This window comes from Eucyclogobius newberryi, unplaced genomic scaffold, assembly GCF_026437365.1.
Source record: "Eucyclogobius newberryi isolate DKJ021-1_F unplaced genomic scaffold, fEucNew1.0.hap1 SCAF_21, whole genome shotgun sequence".
Classification (NCBI taxonomy): Eukaryota; Metazoa; Chordata; class Actinopteri; order Gobiiformes; family Gobiidae; genus Eucyclogobius; species Eucyclogobius newberryi.
The window spans coordinates 5524192-5549540 of NW_027315846.1; the positions used below are offsets into that span (position 1 = coordinate 5524192).

Consider the following 25349-nt stretch of genomic DNA (forward strand, 5'->3'; position numbering starts at 1 on the left):
TATATTCGTACATGTATATTCTCCCGCCTAAACCCGCCCGTGTCCCGTCCCAGGTGGAGCACTCGACCCTCTCCTCCCAGAGCGCCTCCCTCATGGCCCAGAACGCCGTGCTCCAGGGGCAGGTGACGGCGCTGGAGGCGGAGGCGGAGTCGTGGCAGCGCCAGCGGGAGGAGGCGTGGCGAGGCCGGGAGAGCGTGCTGAGCGACCACGAGCGGCTGCTGAGCGTCCACGAGCGGCAGGCGCATGAGTACGAGGCGCTGATAGGCCAGCACGCCGCGCTCAAGGCCAAGCAGAGGGCGCTGGAGAACGACCAACGGGCCCTGCACAACAAGTGAGCGAGGGCGAGGGGCGTGGTTTGAGGTCGAAGGGGGAACAAATGGACTTGTTGACGTTATAATCACGTTAAAATGTTGTGTATTATCGTCAAAAATATACCGACACTAACCTTTCGTAGCACATTCTAGTTTATTTTATATTATTATCAAGCTCCTTTTTATCGTTACCAAACTTGCAATGGACATTTTAGTGCTCAATTTACCTCCATTAATAATCTTATTGCATTTACAACAGGCAGACTGTTATGTTTTAGCCTGTTAAAACGCAATAATAATTGTACTTTATGTTATTTGATTATTTACTAAAAGATTATGATGACACACAAAATGCACCATCATTTTTCATTTTATCTGCAGATTATACTTTTATGTGACGCTCAAATACTACTTTAGGCTGGAAAACAGAATATTTTCCCAGCTTTTTATCAATAGAATGGAAACAAACTCGTATTTCTACTGCGAAAAATGATCTAGCCTCCGTTTTTAACATTGTGACGACGCTGCATTTTAAAAAGTCTATACATTCGTCTGAAATTTGACCTTTGACCTGTTAAAATGCATTTATAATTGTATTTTATGTTATTCGTATATTTACTAGAAGATTATGATGACACTTTGCATTGCACAACACACAAAATGCACCATCATTTTTTCATTTTATCTACAGATTTTACTTTATGTGAAGCTCAAATACTATTTCAGGCTAGAAAACAGTATATTTCCCCGCTTTTTAGTAATAGAAAAGCAAACAAACTCATTTCTACTGCAGAAAATCAAGTTTTTAACATTGTGACGACGCTGCATTTTAAAGGTCTATACATTTGTCTGAAGTCATGACCTTTACACAAAACACTGTGGGCTACACCGTATGACCAGGACAATGTCATCAACAATCCGTCACAATATGAGTTTATTCTTTGTTCTCGGGGCCATTTATAGACCGTGGAAATGTGTCTGACGAGACGCCGTTCGATCATATGACTTAAAAAAGGACAAAGTATAAGCTAAGAAGAACACAGCGTGACACAGCCAGGGGAACGGCGTGCTTTGTTTACGACAGATGTAGTGCATTTGAAACCGTTATCATTAAAACAACATTATGATTTCAAGGTTGAGCGCTTGGTTTCCTGAGTTTTAATCCGTTTTTTAGAACAGTTTGCTCGTCCATTTCCACTGTATCCCTCAAAAACATCACTCCTGTCAGGCCAAAACCGACTATAAGATAACGATTGACTCTCAGTGGAAGATCCTCGACGTACGCTTAATCTAATTTACTGATCCCACGCAGAAGATGGATATTGTGGCGTTAAAGCCTCGAGCGGTTTGTGTCGAGACTTCTTCAATGTTCAGCCTGTTCCCGGTGTAATATCAAAGACGAACGGCGCGTTTGCTCTGTCACGTTGCAGATACTGCGCGATACTGCAGCAGAAGGACACGTGGGAAAAGCAGGAGGGCCAGGGCCAGAAGGAGAAGGAGGAACTCGGACAGGAAGTTCAGAAGAATCGACTCCTGCAGCAGGAGAATCTGCAGCTCAAGAACGAAGTGGACCGGTAACTACGCCAACGTCAAAATGACACACACTATTTCGGAATATGACTCTGCATTTGTGTTTTCCACTACTGTACGATGTATTTGCTTTATACACTTCAATTATGCCACGTGTTTTTACTGCGTTGCTTCTTATTTCGTTCATTGATGGACTAATTTTCAAACTCGAATATCATAAAAGTTAAATCATTTAGGACAGATTTGTATGACAAGATTTTAGTATAAGTATAACTAAGTAACTACAAATTAATTCATATTTTTCGTTTGAACCTATAACGTAAATTCATATGTGCAGAGGAGACAAAAAGGGCGGGACTACCTTTTAATTCTGAAAAGTATTACCGTATTTTCCGGAGTATAAGTCGCCAAAAAATGCAAATAGAGAAGAAAAAAACATGTATAAGTCGCACTGGAGTATAAGTATACGTTTTTGGGGATATTTATTTGCTAGAATCCAAGACCAAGAACAGACAGATGAGAAAACATGGTGAATAGGTGTACGTATGCTAACGCTAACACCTTCAGCTACATGAGGCACAGACAGAACTGTGGTAAGAGTCTGGTATGTTAACGTAACATATGAACAGTTATTCAGATAACTATAGCATAAAGAACATGCTAACAAGTTTACCAAAGCATCAGTTTTACCCCAAATCACTAAATCCATTGAATTCTTCTTCCTCTGTGTCACTTCTAAACAACTCCTCAAACTCCAGAGGTAGAGGAAGTGCAGATTCTTCTTCTGCGTCGCTTAGAGCCTAGAGCGCCCTCTTGTGGTTGTCATTGTGAAAATAACGAATAATATCACATTTAAGTCCGGCCAAAACTATGATAAAAGCGGCTTATAGTCCGGAAATTACGGTACTCGCTAAAATCATGTGAAGGCCCTTTTGATCTGCTCATTACTTGCTGTAACTCCACTCCCGGCCTGTAGGCTGACGACGAGCCGCTCCCATCAGACGGAGCAGAGCGAGGGTCTGCAGCAGAGGCTCCTGGAGCTGAAGACTTCACTGAGCGCGGCGCAGTCCGAGGCGGGGCAGTGGATGTCCCGCTACGACTCTCTGATGGAGCAGCACCAAGGCCTGGACCTGACCATGACCAAACTGGACAACCACTGTGAGGTAGGTCCAGGATGTACTACGCAGACACATGGTATTTCATCAGATGCTGGCCATTTTTGATAGTTTTAACTAAAAAGTAGTGATTTTTACTTTTTTCTGTCCATCTTTTCTAACCTGGCACTAATTTTTTGAGTAGTTGTATTTTATTTAAATGTATGTTCAGAGCTGATGTTTGCCGTCGCCCCCTGCTGTCTCCCCGCGGTAAACCAGTCGAAGACAACTCTCCTGAGAAACCCTGGCTCTATTTCAGATTTGGCAATGTTAAATATTAAATGTTTTTGTGCGTCTTTTTATGATAAATATCGAAAAACATGGAGGAAAAGTTACTTAGATCTGCTTTAATACTTTCAAACTACTTTCAAACTTTAGTTCCCATGTGGTTTATTTAGAGTCCATGAAGAATCACTGCTGGAGAATGTCAGAAGTGTGTGTTGTCCTCTTTTGACCGTCCTGTTTGTTTTTTTGTTTGTTTGTTTGTGTCTGTAGCTCCTGAGTCGACTCAAAGGAAACCTGGAGGAGGAAAACCACCACCTCCTGAGTCAGATCAACCTGCTGAGCCAACAGAACCACACCCTGCTGGAGAGGAGCATGGAGAGCAAGGAGATGTACCACCAGGAGCAGAAGCTCTACATGTAACTGTCCTTCACACACATACTAAACATATCACGATAAACCAATGAGTATATATTAAACGTCTCTTTCTGTGTCAGTGATAAGCTGAACGCTCTCCGTCGACAAAAAGAGAAGTTGGAGGAAAAGATCATGGACCAGTACAAGTTCTACGACCCCACGCCCAAAAAGTAAGTCTGCTTTTTGATCATTAAAAATAACGTTCAGAGGTTAATCAATATCATTATGTACTATACTTGGTTATTTACCATAGACCACAATAATACAAAGGAATAGTTCACCAGATCTTACAACAAGCCAGAATTGTGATTATTCGACCACATTATATACATTTGTTTTATAGAAAGAGTCAGTGGGCCGGCGCCAAAGCCTTAGCTAAACTCATCAAACCTCGAAAGGACACGAGCCGCGAGCGAGCGGAGAAGACGGAGAGCGTTAAAGAGCGAGAGCGAGCCAAAAGTGCCCCCGACATCCCTCTGCCCGCCCCGCCGCCTCTGCTGCCCCCGGACACGCCCCCGCCCGTACCCCAGAGGAACTCCAGCGCCAGCGACGCCGTCCTCGGCAACAGCGTCCACGGTAACGGTGTCAGCGGCCACACCCCGAGCCTCGGGCCTCGAAGTCCCGCCCTTACTCCCATCAGCAGAGGTAAGAGCTCAGATCTGTGCAGAGGAACTTACACTTGTCATAACATTAAAATGACTCATTATACTTTATCTTTAGGTCTGAAACTGAATTTTTAATGAGACAAATCAAGATTTAAGTCGGATCTAAACCGGGTCTTTAAAAACAGAACCAAACTAGAACTATGTAATTATGGTCTAAAATAGGACTAAACCAGGTCTGAAAACGGCATAGAACTAGAACTAATTACGGTCTAAACTAGGACTAATTATGATCTAAAATAGAACTTACCTTACAGAAGGTCTAATTACGGTCTAAACTTGGTTTAAAGCAGGACTTTAGAATAGGACTAAATCATAGGGCTAACAATTATTTTAGTTTTTCACCGATCAGCAAGTGTGTTTTCAACTTGCCAAATTATTATTTTATTGCACATTGAAAGTTTTTAAGTACATTTAACCAAATCAAAGTTTCAATATGCTGACTGAGGCATAGAGATACTGAATATTTATGAATAAAGTGTATTAGTGCTGAAAATCTGAAATGTTTTTTGTGATAAAATGCTTTTTGCTTGTGTATTGTCCAACAATTATTATTATTATTTAAGGATTTTAATAGCCAAAGTTTAGTCACGATTATTCCAATCGATTGTTGCTGAGCACTTCTAAACAAACCAGCTCTAAAACGTGACTAAACCAGCTCTAAAACGTGACTAAACCAGCTTTAAAACGTGACTAAACCAGCTCTAAAACGTGACTAAACCAGCTCTAAAACGTGACTAAACCAGCTTTAAAAAGTGAGTAAACCAGCTGTAAAACGTGACTAAACCAGCTGTAAAACGTGACTAAACCAGCTGTAAAACGTGACTAAACCAGCTGTAAAACGTGACTAAACCAGCTGTAAAACGTGACTAAACCAGCTGTAAAACGTGAGTAAACCAGCTCTAAACAGGATTAATCTCTTACATTTTGTACACAATGCACATACCAGAGTTGGTCTCCAGAGGGCAGCGTTGAACACATAATGACGGCTTTACGGTCACAAATGCAGATTCTAATGTGAAGAAGTTTTGGTCTTTCACACTTTCAAACCCATGTGTGAAAAAGTCCTTCATGGTCACTATTTATACAGCTCTTGTCCACCTTCACAGCGCGAATATGACTAATATTTTTAAACCGTTCCACCAACAACAGCCTCCATTTTCAAACACATCTACATTTCACTAAATCACAGAATCACACTTACTTAAACAACCTTATTATTGTATAGAAAATAAAACTTAAAGCACTGGCGCTACGGTTGCCGAAAAGTGATTGTTGCGCGTTCATTAGAAGTTTTTCCAATATTTACACTAATAATCATATATATTTTCGATGGGTTCATTTAATGCCGTACTGTGGAAAATGACAAAGAAATAACAGAAAACATTAGATTATGGAAAGGATTTTTTTTATGTATATTAAGATTTACAAACACAACCTTTGACCTCGTCTGTTGTAGTATTTTTAGGCTCTGTGAAGATTGAGGTTTGTCGAACGTGGGAATCCAGACGAGACAACATCGTGATTTGTTTTTGCTGCAAATTGTCTTTTCATTTGCTTTCAGTGATTGCAGTTTTTAAAAAAGTTAAAAATAAATTCTGTCATGTACCAACAATATGAGCTCAAAAAGGATAAACTGTTGATTATGACATTGCGTTTTAGAAGCACAAAATTTAGACAAAAAACACAGATTGTCAATTGACTTATAGGTCTTTTTAGGCATGGCAAGTTTATTTGTAGAGCACATTTCATACACAAGGCAATTCAAAGTGCTTCACACAGCAGGAAAAATGCATTAAAATCACAAAGAAATTACAGAAACAGAAATACAATAAAATTAACTAAATAAAAAAATGTAATTAAAAAAACACCTAGCCACAAAGGGTAACGTGTTTTCGGAGTCCAACTCCTTTTTAAATCCTCTTTAAATCAGTCCAACTGATTGAACATACTTTTTTAGACTCAAATATATAGGCAGAGCAAAATAATATGTCTGTTTGCTGTAACCCGACCGAGCCGTCAAAATTATAGACGACTGGAAAAAAAAAAATCAGCATTTTGTCAAAATTATGCCAAATTCTTTTATTTTTCTTATATTTCGCCGACTCACCGACTGTTTTTTTTTTTTTCAAAAAAGCGCTGTGTTGAATAATTTTGTGTCACAGGAACTCGCTTAAAATAATATGAAACTTAACACGAGCGGAGAACGTTCAACTCATTGTCTGTTGAAGCCTGACCCCCGGCGGTCACTGCGTGTCACTGGCAGAATAGAAAAAACGGGATTTGACAGTGGCTGAAATATGCAGAATTTGTCATATATGATGACCAAGACCTCGATGATTCTACGACATGAAAATGGCCAAAAAATAAAAATTTTCCTGTACAAAAATAGTTTGTACATTTACGGTAGCATCTCTTTTGATAAATGATAATATTAACTTAATTTCATAGGCAAATTATCATTAAATTCTATATACAAATTTGGAATTTTTTATGCTTTAAAGTAAAAAAAAAAAAAGAATTTACCTTCCTACCTACCCACTTGGAAAAAATTGGTAGGGTTACACCAAACATACAATTAACTTCGGATCTTTTTTTGCCTTCAAAGTTAAATTTTTTTTTTATTTACCTACCTACCTACCCACTTGAAAAATGGTGGGTCGGGTTACAGCAGACTGGGGCAGCCTTATTTTAAAGTGTTTCTTTTGGGGTTGAATATAGTCTAGATTGAAAATAGTATTTGTAGATTTTTTATTTATTTTTGTATTCATTTTTTTACCCTATAAGTATTAAAGGTGCATTATGTAGCTTTTCCGGTGGAAGGCTTGCAATAGTCCCGAAATTGAAATTATATTTGTATTTATATTTCGTCCGCCTGTGCAATATATTTCATTTAAAAATCCATAAACCAAGTAATAAAATAACTCTGGCCTAAGAGCTCAAAACAATTAAAATGTCAAAGCGCTGCTAGAATCCTGATAACAAGTGTAAAAGTCTACAACTCTGCTAAATATTTACTTTGTACCTGACATCTAATAGAAGAGATCAAGTAAACAGTTGTAGAAAAGCAGATAAACACTCTCTGCTGCTAACGTCGCATTTGCCACTGATACAGACTTTGTGATCGCACATAAGTCGGATTCATTACCATTTTCTCCTTAATAAGATGTTTTTGAGTCTGTTTTTTAACTTAACTTATCTATTTTTTATATATCTGGTAGCTATTCATTGTCCATTGTTTTGTATTAATTGTTCAATGCTTTGTTGTTTGTGTTGCATCGAATCACCAGGACAAGTTCCGATGTTTGTGAATTTTCTTCATTGACAAATGGCAATAAACCTTATTCTGATTCTGATCAGCAAGACAGACGTTTGTAATATGCTAAATGTTATCAATGAGAGTCGATGGTGTGAGGTGACCCTTTCTCCTGTAAGGCCTTAGTTATTTTATTACTTGGTTTACGGATCCGCCGCACTTAAATTATTGATTTATACAACATAAATAAAATAAATTATTATCATTTTTTTTTTTTACAAAGTATCTCTGAAAACGCAAAATAGCATTAAATTAAATTTAAAAAGCGGTATTAAGTCAAAAGATAAGAGCACGTGAAGCAATTTCTTGCCAAACTCCTGCGGGAGTCATTTATTTTGGAAAGCGTTGTTGTGCTGGAGCGGCGCCGTCCCTGCGCGCGGCCCCCGGCGAGAGCGCGCCTGCCCGTCTCCCTGCTGCTGCGCGCATTAATATCGCAAATACACATTTTAAACCCATTTACCACATTTTCTTCAGCGCGTTTTGCCGTGACTGGGTGGGTGGGGGAGGGTGCACACTTAAGCGTCAGTTCTGTCTGTCTAAAACACGCTAAATCTACTGATCTCCTCCCGTGGTGCGTTTTGGGCAAACCCGGAAGAAAACATCTTTTGAAATTGAAATTATGTTTATATTTCGTCCGCCTGTGCAATATATTTCATTTAAAAATCCATAAACCAAGTAATAAAATAACTGCGGCCTAAGAGCTCAAAACAAGTAAAATGTCAAAGCGCTGCTAGAATCCTAATAACAAATGTAAAAGTCTACAACTCTGCTAAATATTTACTTTGTACCTGACATCTAATAGAAGAGATCAAGTAAACAGTTGTAGAAAAAGCAGATAAACACTCTCTGCTGCTAACGTCGCATTTGCCACTGATACAGACTTTGTGATTGCACATAAGTTGGATTCATTACCGTTTTCTCCTTAATAAGATGTTTTTGAGTCTGTTTGTTGACTAGATTAATTATTATTTTAGCAGTTGAAGTGTCCTAAATCTCTGACTGTCGTTAGCAAACAAGCTACCCAAGTACAGCCCCAGCAAGCAAACAAGCTAGCCAAGTACAGCCGCAGCAAGCAAACAAGCTAGCCAAGTACAGTCGCAGCACGCAAACAAGCTAGCCAAGTACAGCCGCAGCAAGCAAACAAGCTAGGTAAGTACAGCCGCAGCAAGCAAATAAGCTAGCCAAGTACAGTCGCAGCAAGCAAACAAGCTAGCCAAGTACAGCCGCAGCACGCAAACAAGCTAGCCAAGTACAGCCGCAGCAAGCAAACAAGCTAGCTAACGTTCTTTTTACACGTTAATTTGAGCAAAACAAGCTGAAAAAAGCAAAGAAACACATCTTATTAGTTCGGCCGCTCAGTCAAAATGTCGAGGATCATTTTTCTATTTTTTAGGTTTTATTTCTAATGTTTTTTGTTGTTGTCGTTTGTTCATATACAAATAATAAAAATATGATTAGATGTCAACAAAAAAAAAGTAAAGTTTGTCCACAGGTGTAGTTGTCATGGTGCAGGTGTAGTTGTCATGGTGACGCCTGTAGGAGCACACTGTAAAACAGCAGAAGCGTCTTTCTTCCTCTCCGTGAGCCGGTGTTGGTTTGGTGCATGACTTTCCCAAACTTTGTTTTTTTTTCCTCCATTAATCATTTGTGACATTTGTCGGTCTTTTTTTGCATGAACTCTTTTTCATTCTCTGTGATTAAATGATAAACATGTTTTCATTCACTCATCCGTCATATTTCCTTCTCTCTCCCCCTCTTTCTATCTACTGTATATCTCTTTCCCTCCCTCTCTCCCGCTCTCATGTTGTCACACTTTTCTCTCTCTTTCTCTTGTCTCATCACTTCACCCCCTCTCCTCCCTCTCTTGCTTTCTCCTACCTCTTTTTCACTGCGCTTTTTCTGTCCTTCCTTCTCTCGCTTCCTTTCTTACATTCTCGCTCTCTCACCCCTCCCTCTCCATTTCTCTCAACCCTTTTCCTACTCAATTTTTGTATCGATCCATCTGTTTCTCTTTCTCCTTCACTCCCATCCCTCTATCTTTACCTCCCATTTCACTCCCATTTTCTTCCCATTTTCCTCCCATCCCTCTATCTTTCCTTCCCATCCCTCTATCTTCCCCCATCCCTCTATCTTTCCTTCCCATCCCTCTCTTCCCATCCCTCTATATTTCCTTCCCATCCTTCTATCTTTCCTTCCCATCCCTCTTTCCCTCCCATCCCTCTATCTTTCCTTCCCATCCCTCTATCTTTCCTTCCCATCCCTCTATCTTTCCTTCCCATCCTTCTATCTTTCTTTCCCCATCCCTCTATCTTTCTCACCATTCCTCTTTCCTTCCCATCCCTCTTTCCCTCCCATCCCTCTCTTCCCATCCCTCTATCTTTCCTTCCCATCCTTCTATCTTTCCTTCCCATTCCTCTATCTTTCCCACCATCCCTCTATCTTTCCCACGATCCCTCTATCTTTCCCACCATCCCTTTATCCTCCATCTTTCCTTCCCATCCCTCTCTTTTCCTCCCATTCTCTCTTTATTTCTCTCTCGACTCTTCTTCTCCCATTCTTTCTCTCACTCCCCTTTCTTTTTATCTATATCTTTACCCTTACTTTATCACTTCCATTGCTCTCTCTCTCTCTCTCTCTCTCCTTCTTTCACTTTCTTTCTTTCTCTTCTCTCACGCCCCTTCCTCTTACCCCTCGCTAGCCCCGCCCAATCCAAAGCGCTTCCGTTTCTTCCGCAGTAAAAGCCAGGACAGGCTCCTCCCTTGCCCTTCTTCTCCTCCCCCGCCCTCCCTCCCCCTCTCCCCGCTCTCCTCCTCCTCCTCCTCTTCCTCTCGATCTTCTCTCTCTCTCTCTAGACGCCTCCGGTTTTGGTCGTCCACCGACATCCCGGCCGACGACCCTTGCCAACCGGCCCCGGCCAGCGACGTTTTTTAATACCCCCTCTTCACTTTCATCACTTCTAACCATCCGTCATTCGCCCAGCTTCTTCGCCCAACGTCTCTAGTCCATTTCGAACATGTTTTTGTTTTTTACACTTTTAAGCACCATCACCACCACGTTTCACACACAAACACACCAAGTGCGAGCCCGTTTTACCCGTAAGTGTTTAACTTTGTCACGGACGCAAACGCTTCTTCCCCGCCCGCCGCACGTCCCGCTAACGCCTGAGCGAGTCCCGTCTCCTCGCCCGTGTCTAATGTCGCAGAAATGACAAATGGCTGAACACGACCAGATTATTTGCGGTCAATTGTTTCGCAGTTTACCTCGAGATTGATGTTTCCACGCCACTGCCGCCCGATTCGATTAAGCGTTTGGCTTTCCGCCGCGCCGTCTGTATTCGGACTCGGTGACGCGGCGCAAACAAATTCAAAGTTGCCAATTTTTCCTTGCGTCGCTCAATCGCTGTTTGTGCATTTACCGTATTTTCCGGAGTATAAGTCGCACCAGCCAAAAAATGCATAATGGAGGAAAAAAAAACATATAAGTTGCACTGGAGTATGAAATGTGGTTGCAAGTGTGAAAAGAGCAAATAATATCACATCTAAGTCGCTCCGGAGTAAAAGTATGTAACGATAAGTATAAATATAAGTATATAAGTATAAATATAAGTATAAGTCGCACCACGGTCAAAACTATGAAAAAAGGTGCGACTTATAGTCCGGAAAATACAGTATTTCGTAACAAATGCGAGACAACATTGTCGTAAAGTGAAACGTACACGATCAAACATGCAAAAAATTACAAAAAAAAACAAGGAGCAGAAAGAATAGCACTGTAAATATTAATTATCTCATTCAATTTGTATTTCTGACACTTTTAATGTGTATATTTTGACACACAAATAGTCAAATTGTGTCGAGAACAGTCCCATCTCTGCTCCGCACCACACAGACCTCTCAGTTTACACACCCCACGCTCATCACCGCGTCGCAATTTCAAACGATTGGATCTCAACTCAATTAAAACATGATTAATTGCATTTGCGCAGTCCGCAGACAGTGGACGTCTAAACAGTTGGCCGCTATAAACTGGTCTGTTTTACGCTCTGCTTCCAATAACTAACCCCTTTTCCCTGTTTGCAATGTTGTATTTTCATGATATATTTTCTCTTAAGCGAGATAAATGCCGTTCTCTATTGCAGTGGCTTAAAAAGTGTCGCGCCGCTACAACTTATCACTGGTCATTTTAGCTAACGTTACCAACTGTTTGCAAATTCAACCAGGGGAGGCTTAAACAGGGGCTGATGGTTCTGCTGCTGCCGTGGCGATGGTGGAGGAAAGGTGTAGCTAAAAAAAAAGGCAGAGAGATTGGCAAATTTGAAAAGGTGGGAGATTGTGATCTTCCTGGTTGAATTTAAAGGAGCTGTACCTGATTTATTTTTTTTAACGTCTAAAAAAAGGTGGAAAATATAATGTTTTAATTTTAAACGCCACCGTACTGAATTCATGAACGTGTTTTAGAACTTTCTGAACAACAGTAGTGGACCGGAGTTACTGCCTGTTTGGGGTTCAGTAAAAACACGTTATATATATAGATGCAGACGGCTTACAGCGGTCTCATTTTGATCCAAGACAAAGCAAAACAAATCAGGTACAGCCCCTTTAAAGTGCCCATGACAAGTTTTTACGATGTTTCTAATTCTGACTTTATTTGATGTATTTATACCCGTTCTACATATGAATTATAGTTTTATACCAATCAAGCAGGTATTTCGGTAGAAAATTGTGAAAAATCTGTGGAAAATGACAGGAAGTGACATCACACGAGGGACACTCGTTCCAGTCCAAGTTTTTGCTTAATTTACTCAAAGAAACAACTTTTTTGACTCTCTAAACATGAATTCAACAAGATAAAGTTGCTCTTATTTTATGTATTTGCTAAATTTAAGAAAGAAAAAATAACCACATAATAGCAAATTTTTTAGGTTAAAATTTCACTTCCTGTTTGTAATTGATGACATCACACTAGGAAATTGGCAAACACTAGTAAAAAAAAAAAAACACTAATGTTGCAATTTATTTTTTATTTGATAAACAAAAATATGTCACTTCCTGTCATTTTCTACAGCTTTTTCAACGTTTTATCCACAAATACCTGCTCGATTGGCGTGAAACTACAATTTATATGTACAACAGATATAAATACACCAAATAAAGTCAAAGTTAGACAGTCGCACAAACCTGTCAGAGGCACTTTAAGCTTCACACGTCTTTTGTCACTGCTTTTTGAGTGAAAGTATCTCACCACAGCATAATAACGCCTGGATAAATCAGAGGCACCGGTGAGTTACGCTGCACCTAAAAACACGCTTTTCTGACACACTGAGGGCCCCACACACACACTCTAGTGCCCCGTGTGTTCGTCCTTGCACCGTCAGCGTCGCGCTTCCCGTATCCGTGCGGCGTCGTCTGCACAAGGGCCATTAGGTGTTTGTGATTGGCATCTGATCGGATTCTGATTGATTTTTTTTCCTTCTTTTTTAGGGATAAGCGACCGGGGCCGCGCTGGACCCAGAGGTGGCACTCCAGCGGGCAGCAACGAGAGCGTCAACGGAGAGGACGGTCACGGGCAAGGTGTGGAATGACTGGGAATGGGCCCCCGCGGTCAAATAAATATTCACTTCCTGTGTTTTTATTACTGTGTGTATAAAACCTGTTGGTCCTGTAGTTTAGACCTCCACACACACGTCTTTACAGTCACATGATTCTGGTTTTAGTAGTTCAGTTTAAACTTTAAACTCTGACAGTCGTTAGCAAACGACCCTTTAAACTTTAAAGGGTCTTATTTAAAGTGCCTATGACAGTTTTTTTACGGTTGTCTAATTTTGACTTTATTTCGTGTATTTATACCTGTTGTACATATAAATTATAGTTTTACACTGATCGAGCAGATATTTGTGGAGAAAATGTTGAAAAATCTGTAGAAAATGACAGGAAGTGACATCACACCAGGGACACTCATTCCAGACAAAGTTTATGCAGAATTTACACAAAAAAACAACTTTTTTAACTCTCTAAACATTAATTCAACAAAATAAAGTCACTCTCATATATTTTTATTGGTCAAATAAAGAAAAGTGACATTAGATGACTTTTGGCCCAGTGTTTGATGGGTAATTTCCTAGTGTGATGTCATCAATTATAAACCTAAATCATGTGCTATTCTGGAATAATGTTTAGCTAAATTTAACTTACTTTACTGCGATTTAGTTAATAATGAGTTTATTATGAATCTTAATTTTTTTTAAAAGAAAGAAATATATATATAATTCTCGGACTAAACGAACAAAACTTTGACCTGACCAATTGCTGCGTTTCAAATTAAATCACAGCATTCATAATATTTAATGCAGATGCTGTTGAAATGCTAATTACGAGTGCAAGGATCAACATTTGTGTTTCCTTTTCAGAGGTTTTCAGCATTCATAACCTTTTAGATTTTTATCATGAGAATACCACGTAATCCCTGCGCAAAACGGGCTCATGACTTTAATTACAACATTTTATCAGTGAGAAAATGTGTCAATCTTTCAGCAGTTTGTAATATTCATTTGTTTGAGAAGGGTCCATTTGAAATCCTTCATATTTCTTTCTCCGTCAAGTTATTCATCCCTGGCCTTTGGATTCTCAGACCTCGGTTTATTGCTTTTGAATAAATGTATGATTCTTTTTGTTTTTTGTTCCAGGTCCAGCCTACAGAGCCCTGAGCTCCACTCCCAACCATCACTCACCTTCTGTGGCTCTGAACAGCTCCAGACAAGGCCCCGCCCGCAGACTCAGAGGTTACAATCTACACCCAATGGACTTTTAACAATCCCATATTTGTTTGACTAAATCTGCTTTTTGGACCAGAACATAATTCATAATTCAATCCTCAGTTCAGTTTATTATCCTCTTTCTACTGTTTTTATTCCCCTATTTGAAGCGTCTTGTGCAGCTTCCGGATGTTGGAAAGACACTGTACAATTACAATTCGATCGATTGGTTGATTCTCACTTTAAAAACCCAGATAAAGTACCGTATTTTCTGGACTATAAGTCGCACCTTTTTTCATAGTTTTGGCCAGGTTGCTACTTATACTTATATTTATACTTATTATACTCCGGAGCGACTTATATGTGATATTATTTGAAATTTGCAACTTGAAAAAGTATTTTGAGAAACTACTACCATATTTTCCAGAGTATAAGTGGCACCAGCCAAAAAATGCATAATAGAGAAGAAAAAAAACATATAAGTCGCACTGGAGTATGAAATGCTGTTGCAAGTGTGAAAATAACAAAAAAATATCACATATAAGTCGCTCCGAAGTATAAGTATACAAGTGTATGTATAAGTCGCACCCCGGCCAAAACTATGAAAAATACAGTACATATGTTTTTTTCTTCTCTATTATGCATTTTTTGGCTGGTGCGACTTATAGTCCGAAATATACGGTATAATGCGGGACCTTTTACTTTGTGTTCTCTTTGCATTGATAACTCGATGTGCTTAATGACCCGTCCACCGTGCGTCTCCAGGTCCGCTGTACGACGACGACTCGCGCCACGCCTCGACAGACTCCGTGTTCGGTTTCCACGGCAGCGCGGCGGATTTCAGCCACAACACGTCCAGCTCCAACTCTCCGGTCAACGGCAGAGGTACCACTTTTCAAGGCTTAAATCGTTTCCATGACGACGTGTCTAACTGGTGGTGTCATGTATTAATAGCTGTGCAGTCAATAAGTCAAAGCAACATGTTTCTCTGCCCACTCTGGCCAGTAGAGGGCGACATACACTTCAATATCTAAACGTTCTAATTGAAAAATAAAGAGTTGGCGCCTCAATACACAGATAAAAGCAGCAACATTTAATTGTGAATTGTTGACTATAAAAATAATTGTCGTATTTGGATTTTTGTAATCGTCGTCTGGACTACACAGACTCCAAAACACATTAAAATACATTTTTATAACTAATACAGTGGCATTATTTAGTCAAAATGTGAAAAACACTTCTGAAATTCTGCCTTAACACAATTTATCTGTAAATATTCTCTATTTAGAAGCGTTCAGTCACTAGATTTAACCTTTATTTTGTTGATAATGTATTTCAAAAGTCTCGATGTGCAATAGAAACAATCGTTTGACTGATAGAAAATATAATCGCTAGTTTCAGTCCTAGCAATATATATGTTTTTTTATGTTTAAGTTGTAGAAAATGCTACTCCAGATTGTAATGGTGAACGCTCAAAGTCCACGAGTATTCAAAAGAACTGAAGCCGTTTTGTATAATTACTTAAAATCAAACTAAAGTGTTCGTTTGTCCCTGTTCAGACCCGTCCGATCGCCAGGGGCGCTCGGCCAGCCTCTCCAGCGACGACGTCGTGTGCGCGGCCCAATCGCAGCAGACTCTGTCCCGTAGCTCCACCCTCCCGTACGAGCACGCGCCACAGAAAGCCCAGCCGCAGCGAGGGGCCCCCCGGCCCAGGGGCCGCAACGGCTCGCCCGGGAGCGAGATGGTGACGCTGGAGCAGTTTCTACACGAGAGCAACATCCAGTCTCCTCCTGTGGTGAGTCTGCAGGACACGAAACACCATTTATGACACTTTACTGCAGCTTTTAAAGGCCTCAGAGGAACCTTTTTGACCTTTTAACCAGGTTCTAACATTGTTCCCTGATCAAGAGCGTCCCTGGAGTAGCGTTTATCTTCATTTGCGCTAGTTCCACTCAAAGACACTCCTGCAGCGCCGTGACAACTGAATAAAAAAGGGGGCGTGGCAAAAGCTGTCAACATAAGATAAGCCTTTATTTTTCTACACAATGGGGAAATTTTGGTGTTGCAACGCAGTAGATACAGAAGTAAGAGAACCTATAACTTATAGAAAGCTTTAAAAAAAAACACTCTTGATAGAAAAGCTCTTATAAACAAAACTCTTATAATAATAATAATAATAATAATAACTTTTATTTATATAGCGCTTTTCAGTGACCCAAAGACGCTGAACATATATAAAAAAGGGGGGGTATTTACAGACAGGGGGGACAACACGTACAATACACATTAATATACAGATAAAATGAACAAGACAGAAGAAGTAGAGAGAAAAAGATGGGGATGTAACAGGGGGTAGAAGTGTAGGCAATGGGGTAGAGGGGGGTAGGGGAGGTCATAGGCTTGGGTGAAGAGGTATGTTTTTAGGCGGGATTTGAATGTTGTGAGTGAGGGAGAGTGGCGGACAGGTTGGGGGAGGGAGTTCCAGAGTCGGGGTGCTGTTCGGGAGAATGCTCTGTCGCCAAAAGTTTTGAGTCGGGATGTTGGTGCAGTCAGGGTGAGAGAGGAGGAGGATCGGAGAGCTCGGGTGGGGCGGTGGGGGATGAGGAGGTCAGACAGGTAGGGGGGGGCAATTATAGACAAAACCTCTTATATTCTTAATAAAGAATAGAAAGAAAAATATAAATCAACATATCTGACTATTCCATCCTTTGATCATATTGATACAAAATGCACTCAAAAGACCACAACTGCACAGAGTATTATAATCTCAGGGCTCAGATTAAGGATTTTCTCTTGTATAGCAGTGCTGCTAAAAAATCCGTAAATTTTTCTAAATTTGTATAGCAATTTCATTTTGCATAGCAAAACACGAAAGTGACTAACAATCAATATTTTCCATTGATATAACACTATCATTTATTTAAATGTATTTGTAAACATTCTATTAAAGAAAACTCTTAACAAATTAACTTTTAAACACTTTTTTTTTAAAAATCTTTAAATAAAACTTGCAAATAAAATGAATTGTTGAACAAATTAATCAACACAAAGTCAGTCTCGTTTACATATTAATTGTCTTTACACTCACAAAAAAAGGTATTAAGCTTCTGATGGAAAAATAAATGTTGCTGTGGCGTCCATCATGGTGTATTTATTGTGTTATTCAAATTGTACCGCTCTATTTGACGTTCCATTCCATTTTTCGTTTTTCTACTTGATGACGGTCCCTATTACTCTCGTCTCCGCTTCGGCTGCACATTTGATGACGGTCCCTAAGCACTCGTCTCGGCTCCGGCTGCGCATTCGGATCCATGTAATTCGCTGCACCCAAAATACGCATCTGATTGTAAAAAACGAGGTTGTGTCACTTGGCAGTGTAAATATGAATATTTTGGCATGTGAATGATCTGCAAAGACTTTTGCGTTTAGGAACTATTGACCTCGGAAGTTCGAATCTGACGCTTAACTGCACGTGGCTCCTCCCACTTTCAGACTTGATCTGTGACAGCAGCGGGACTCGTCACGTCAACACAGCGTCCTACATGTGTCATGACGTTATTGACGATCGATTGATGAGTGATCAGTACTTTTAGACGCTTTGGTTACACAATTGAACACACATTTTTGTATCGCAAAAGCTGCGATTCAAAGCACTTTTTTCTGACGAATGCATCGCATTTGAGAGAAATTGTGTTGCATTTTGCGATGCAATACCGCTTATTCTGAACCCTGAATTTATATGTAAAACTCATGATTCACTTCCAAATCTTCAGCCAACACGCTCATATTTATTCATTCATTTTATTTATTTACACAGGGAAAACCCAATGAGAAAAGTTCTCCTCTTCATGGCCTTGTTAAACACAGCACAAAATAAACAGAAATAATAACTTAAAGTACTTAAAAACTCAAAATCATTTAAAGGCATAAAATTCAATGTTCTCGCTGAGGGCTTTTGACAAAACATTTATTTTTCTTGTACTGATCTATCGTGGTTTTCAACACAATTGATCATTTTCTTTTGCTATTTTTATTTGTTCTTTTGCTATTTTTATAGAACAACAAAAACGGAGTGGAAACTACAACAGATTGTTTTTCTGTATTTTCTTAACAAATAAAAAATGCTGTAAATATTACTTTTATGAACCTCTGCACCACCAACGACACCGCTTTTTCCTCTTACACTTGATTCAAACGACCCAAACTGACCATCGACCAGTTAAAACTATCGGGTATTAAAGCGCCCCCTGCAGGTCGGACGACTCATTGAATTAAAATACAATTCAGATAAATATGTATTTGGAATTTAGCTAAAAAATTATCAAAAATGTATCCTAGAATAGCACATTTTTTAGGTTTATAATTTCACTTCCTGTTTGTAATTGATGACATCACACTAGGAAGTTACCCAGTAAACACCGGGCAAAAACTCATCTTAAGTCACTTTTTTTTAATTTGACAAATGAAAATAAATGAGAGCAACTTTATTTTGTTGAATTCATGTTTAGAGGGTCAAAAAAAGTTGTTTCTTTGTGTAAATTCTGCATAAACTTTGACTGAAATGAGTTACATCCCTAGTGTGATGTCACTTCCTGTCATTTTCTACATCTTTTTCAACGTTTTCTCCACAAATACCTGCTCGATTGGTTTTAAACTATAATGTATACGTACAACAGATACAAACACACCAAATACAGTCAAAATTAGAACATTGTAAAAACACGTCAGAGGCACTTTAATCCAGCTACTCACTTTTGAAGCCACAGCCGCCCTGGGTCTCACTGACGGAGCCATGGCAGCAGGTTTAGGACCACAAAGCACACGTCGTAGCAGCTGTGACGGGCCGAGCGCTTCAAACCTCTCTCTTGTTTTGCTGCCGATCCATAAATGATAAATGATCCATAAATGATGTCATATTGCGGGAAACAGAGTCCGACCTCCCCCGGTTTTCACTTCATACTTTGCGCTCGTTCTTGGCGCGAGTCGGCGAAGGCCCCGTTACTCATCGCACCTCAAAGCGTTCCTCGTTGGCCCTCGACGTGACCCGCAACAAATCAGGTCGACTCTGTGTGTTTTTTGCAGATCCATTAACGACAAATCCAGCGCCACTCGTGTATTTTAGATGTATTTACTCGCTAGAGCTGAATAACAATACCTGTTTCTAGCTTTTTTCAAGATTTTATTAAGGCTTTTTTGTGTGTGTTATCAAGATAAAATTATGATTGTTTTTTTGCTGTCACGGGACCATCCACGCCCTCCGCATTTCATGAGAAGCGCGTTAAAAATGCGCAAGATTATTATTACAGAAGATAAAAGAGCCGATTCACGCCCTGCATGACAGAGTGATCCGGGGATGTTTAAAACGAATGGCGACTTAACGCCGGTAACGCCGCCGACTTCAAAGTGTTTGCCTTGAATGGATAAGCGAAGACGTCCTGGTCCGTGACAACAAAAATATTTCTAAAAAAGTGTCGGTGCTGGTGTTGTTTAACAGGTATTTTTGTGTTTGCTGGATTTGTTAAAAGAAAAACTGGTAAACTTGTGAATTTATGGAATATAAAGTGGCACGTTTCTGGATTAAAAATGCATTGGAGAAGTTTGACGGGATTAAAGCAAACGGGAACTACATTTACCGTATTTTCCGGACTATAAGTCGCACATAGTTTTGGCCGAGATGCGACCCTAACCCTATACTTATACTCCGGAGTGACTTATACGTCATATTATTTGTTATTTTCACACTTAAATATGTTTTTTTCTTCTCTATTATGCATTTTTTGGCTGGTGCGACTTATAGTCCGGAAAATACCTCAATAATTTTTAGTCCCTAATATTTAACATGAATGTAATAATTTCATTAAAAGGTTTATTGAGGTATTTTTGAAGAATCTGTATAATTTCTATTATAAGAAATCTGCACTTCCCCCAAAAAATTACAATACATAATAATTCTTCACAATAATAATAAATAATTCTTCACAATAAAAATAATAATAAATCATTATTCATAATAATAATAATAATAATAAATAATTCTTCACAATATATAAAAAAATATATATTAACATTGACTGCCTCAAAGTATAATTTTGTTTTAGGAAGATCATTTACGAAGCAATAAATATTATTTAGTCTAACAAACTTAAACGTTAAATCGTCTGTGAAGAAAATGTGGAAACAAAGACTATAACTATGTTTGGTTTCATTTCAGGTGTCGACCGGAAGCCGCGAGGACTTGATGAGCGACTATTTCACCCGAAGCCCCGCCCACTCCACTCCCTCCGGCCGAGAACAAGCCACGCCCACCAGCTACGTCACCCCCACTGTCCAGTCGTCCAGTCAGAGGCCGGGGCAGAGCGTGAAGCCCTTGCCCCGGCACCCCGTCGGCCAATCGCCCACCTCGAGCCAGACCGTCACCCAGAGGAACGGCCAATCGCTGAGCAGGACCTTCAGCTTGGCGTCGGCCGACCTGCTGCGCTCCAGCGGCCCCGACGGCTTCCGGCCCAGCGACGGATCCGCCGGCCAAGCGGACGTGGTCGTTAGGCGGCCGGGGGGAGGGGCGAGCGCCGCCAGGGAACGCCCGCTCTCCGCGCGCCTCGCCGGGCCGACCAATCACGGGGAGTCAAGCTTCCTGCACACGCCCATTCACCACTCGTCGTCGCTGAACCTTCAAACCGACAGATACTTGGAAAGGGGACGAGCGGCGACGACGGCAACGCCCGCGACGACGGCACGGGGCGGCGCGGGCGGTCACAGGGGAGAGGTCGCCATGGTTACGCCCGTGAGAGCCGTCACCGCGACGCGACCGGACGAGGACCAAGGCGGAGGTGAGGCGCCGCAGAAGAAGGAGGACGAGCGGACGCGATGCGGCTCCGTCGAGCAGCCGAAAAGCACGCCAGCCTCTCCCGACCCCAACGACGACCCCCAGACCGTGTGGTACGAGTACGGCTGCGTTTAACACTCCAAACGCCTCACCACTTTCAGAAAATACGCGGAAATGTTACGTTTGTTGAGCTTTTGACGTTGATCGCGTTCGGACCGCGCGAGAAACTGTCAACGCCGAGTCGGTTCCGTCGCTAAAAGTTGCACAAACTTTCCGTGCGTTTTGGGGAAAAGGCGATTCGGAGAAAAGTCTGAAGTTGTTTTATCCTGAAGCGACGGAACTGCGCACGATCTGGGACGTTTTTAACCACAAAACGGATCGATGTCTTCTGGAAACAGTTGGCGTGCGCTGATCCGTCGCTCGAAAGATCGGCCACAAAGCGAACGGACAGTGCCGGGAAAAAAACGCGACGTGAAGTCAATTCTGTCGCTATGAAGTCGCACACGTTTGAAAACGATTGGACGTCCTTAAATTTCAAGTGTTTTCGTGAGGAGAAATACGCTCAACGCTTTTGGATTGCGCCGCAGCGTGAATTCAGTTCTGTCAACAGGAAGTCGCACAAACGGCAAGGATCAAACGTGGACATTTTTCCAGATTTTTGACTAAACGTTACATCAAAAGTTTGCTATTTATAAGAAATGTTCACTTTTTGGAAATGGCAACTTGACCGTGACGAGGATCAAAACTGGAATCTTCTGGGAGATAAACTTTGTACCACGTGGAGATAAAACCCAACACTAAATGCAAACGTGCTCGTGCTGGAAGTGAACGGACACCACTAATTTATTATATTTTAAAACGGCCTTATCCGACACGAACCGAAGACGTCGACGGTTCTTGGACCGACGAACGCTATGAACTCTGCTAACGGGCGACGTCTACGGGCGGGAGCTTTCGGCGGCTCATCCTCCCGTTGCGTGTCTATATCTTTTTAAATGTTTTTGATGAAGTAAAATGAAAATGCACCTGGTTCAATGAGAACACTGCAAAGAACAATGTCCAGCCGGTTGAAACGACTCGAATTCCGTTGAGTTTTGCCGTAAAAGCATCGTTTTTACAGTAAGTACTCAATTTAGACGAGTCAAAACTGCTAAATCGAGTCATTTCAACGTGAAAATACGTTTCTGCTGTGAGAAAACGGCAAGCGCTTGAAGGTTTTCTGGACTTTAGCTGGTCTAGATGGACTTGCGACCAAACACTGAATGTACAAGATTTCTTTGCTTTTTTCCTCCTCCTCCTCAGCTCCGCCTCCTCAGCTCCGCCTTCTCTGCGACGTAAACACGAGTGGTTTCGGCGGGTAGATGAAAAGGAACGATCGCATTGAAGAGTGTAGATGTCGGGGCGCTGTAAAAAAGAAAAGGGACTATTGAGGAAAAAGAAGGAAAATGACATGAAATCAGATTTATTAATGTTTCTTTTAAGGTCCCGAAGATTGTTTTAAATATATTTATAGCTTGTTTCTCGGGGTGCAGTCAATAAAATAAATACAACTTATGGCAAATTATGTGATTAGTGTTTGCAGCCTTAATGGTTTCAATGGATTTCCAACAAAATAGTATTATATGTCTGTTTAGCTTATTTCTTCTTTTTTTATTTTTTTTATTTTTAATAAAAGTCACAAAAAACAAACAGACCGCAACCAGCAACTTGTTGAACAAAATAAATAAAGCTGACACAAATTATTATATTCCCAAATTATCTGATTGTTATTTTTCTTCTTTTTTACATTTTTCAAAAAATCCAAAAACAAAGGGAACACAACCAGAGCGCAAAATACAAAACAAAAATACAAACGGACATCAACTACACATTTAAACCAATATTTAGTCAACCCATTGAGTCAAATTTGTCCTTTTTGTTTACCTTATTTCAAGTGTCAAAATGCGGTTTAAAATCCTGGAAATGAACCTGAAATATATTGAAATAAATCCGCGAAATTACTTATGATTCTGAATTCAAACCATTTTAAATCGTGGCTCTTTTTCCCCCCAGTGAAAGAGACTTGGCAAAGACAGACGTGTGATTTGCTGTGAACCTCCTCCTCGCTGGTAAATTACAGCCTCACACGCCAGCTTTAGCTATTGTCCCAGCATGCAACACTGCCCGGCGACACTTTACTGGAAACGTAACCACGGGTCAATCCAGTACAGCGCACGAACATAACAGAAACAATCAAAAAAACGTGTTTGAAGAGGTTTTGTTTTGGCGAACCGCGCTGCAAAAAACAATTATCTGCACCAGTTGGATTTGGATGGGGGGTGGGGTTGTGTCGTCGTCATGGTTACTCATTTTTGCCAAAAGTATGATGACTCGACTCTGGTTTAGGAAGTCGGTGGTGGCGATGATGTCGTGTTCCTGGTGAACTTTGGCTCGTTTGAAGTGGTGTTTTAAAGTGACGTATGACAGGTTTTTACCATCGCTTAATTTTGACTGTATTTGTACCTGTTGTACATATGAATTATAGTTTTACACCAATCGAGCAGGTATTTGTGGAGAGAACGTTGAAAAATGTGTAGAAAATTACAGGAAGTGACATCACACAAGGGAAACTTTTTTGACTCTAAATATTAATTCAACAAAATAAAGTCAGTTTTATATTTCAATTTGTCAATTTTTTTTTTTGACATTAATGAGTTTTGGCCCAGTGTTTGCTGGGTAATTTCCTACTGTGATGTCATCAATTACAACCAGGAAGTGAAATTATAAACCAAAAAAATGTGCTATTCTGTGATAACATTTGTATCATTTTAAGCAAAATTTTAAATGTATAAAACTTTAACATAACTTTAGGTCAATAAGTGGTCCGACCTGTAGGGGGCACTTTAAGCCCCTAGAGCAGGGGTGGGCAAACTACGGCCCGCGGGCCACATCCGGCCCGCCAAGCTTGTCCAAGTAATATTAAAAAAATATAATTTTTTTTTTCTTCCTTTTTTGCCCTCAGGCATCTGTCTGCACTTGTATCCTTGATAAATATGACGTAAAATGAGTTAAATAATAGATTCAATTGCCTATATTTGACAGAAAAGGGATATTTTATTTGATATTTAATTTTTGGGATTATTTTTTTTCACACCAATGATGGCAGGCCGGCCCTCCGCTTCTGGCCTGGATTGGAATATGGCCCTGGGAGGAAAATAATTGCCCACCCCTGAACTAGAGCTTCATATATAACGCATAACTTATTAACTCACTGGACGCACTGAAGCGAAGGGAGGCGGAGTTAGGAGACAGGAGCGTATACACTGTAGAAAATGAAAAAAGGCACACTGTTTGAATTCAAATGACTTCACATATCACTACACTTTATGTTTGGAACCACAAATTAAACAATAATCAAGTGGCAATCGTTATAATTGTTATTGTTTTTCCCCGTATGATGCTAAAAGTATGAATGAAAGTTTATAACCTCTAACAAAGAGCGGAGTAACTACATAGTACACCTCTTACTGCAAGTTAGCTTTTAATATGTCGCCTCTGAACTGCAGCGTTACCAAAGTATGAATGTTGTTTTGACTAGTTTAGAATCATTTCTCTTTAGATCATGGTTTGTTGGAGGTTTTCTTGCAGCTAAATGTATTTAATTTGTCTATTTTTAGCGAAAATTGCACTCGACATAACAAAAAAATAAAGTCACCCTATTAGCTCGTAAGAAAAATGTATATTAAAAGTTAAATAATCTAGATATAATGAATGATTGAATGTTAAACTAGTCAAAACTGCTAAGTATTTTGAACTCGTGTGTTTTTACAGAAGGAGGTGAAAAAGTAAAGAGTCTGTTTTCTTTTGTATATAATTGGTTAAATGGGAGTTGTTTCCGCTCCATTTTCACAATGAAGAGTCGACACTGGATGATACACGGCAAAAGGCTGCACGCTTTGGGGAAAAGAACTGCCATTTACGCTCGGATCAGATTTGCGTTTTGAGTTCACGTTAACGCAAATGGACAAAAAGTACCGACTGTCGCGTGTGTTTCAGAGGTTTGCACAGCTCTGAACTACACGAGGCAGGTTTTATGCAGATATTTTGTTTTTTTGCGTCATAAATTACTGCACTTTTGTGGTTGTTTAAACAATTGCGATTCATCTTGCTGCCCTCATATTTTC

The 25349-nt window shown here is 40.3% G+C and overlaps 1 protein-coding gene across 2 annotated transcripts in view; it reads left to right on the forward strand.

Moving 5' to 3' along the window:
* ccdc88c (coiled-coil domain containing 88C) overlaps positions 1-21484 on the forward strand; it is a 71371-nt gene extending 49887 nt beyond the window's left edge. Inside the window, exons 21-31 of one of the 2 annotated variants that reach the window (XM_072458149.1) lie at positions 54-331; positions 1742-1885; positions 2818-3004; positions 3491-3636; positions 3715-3804; positions 3978-4279; positions 13093-13182; positions 14295-14390; positions 15129-15248; positions 15923-16158; positions 20575-21484. In XM_072458149.1, coding sequence (XP_072314250.1) covers positions 54-331; positions 1742-1885; positions 2818-3004; positions 3491-3636; positions 3715-3804; positions 3978-4279; positions 13093-13182; positions 14295-14390; positions 15129-15248; positions 15923-16158; positions 20575-21321 — 2436 coding nt within the window. In that variant the 3' untranslated portion in view covers positions 21322-21484. Of the gene's footprint in view, positions 1-53; positions 332-1741; positions 1886-2817; positions 3005-3490; positions 3637-3714; positions 3805-3977; positions 4280-10310; positions 10628-13092; positions 13183-14294; positions 14391-15128; positions 15249-15922; positions 16159-20574 lie in introns of those variants that run through there. The other variant, XM_072458150.1, reaches the window with a different exon arrangement.
* The last annotated feature ends 3865 nt before the right edge of the window (positions 21485-25349 follow it).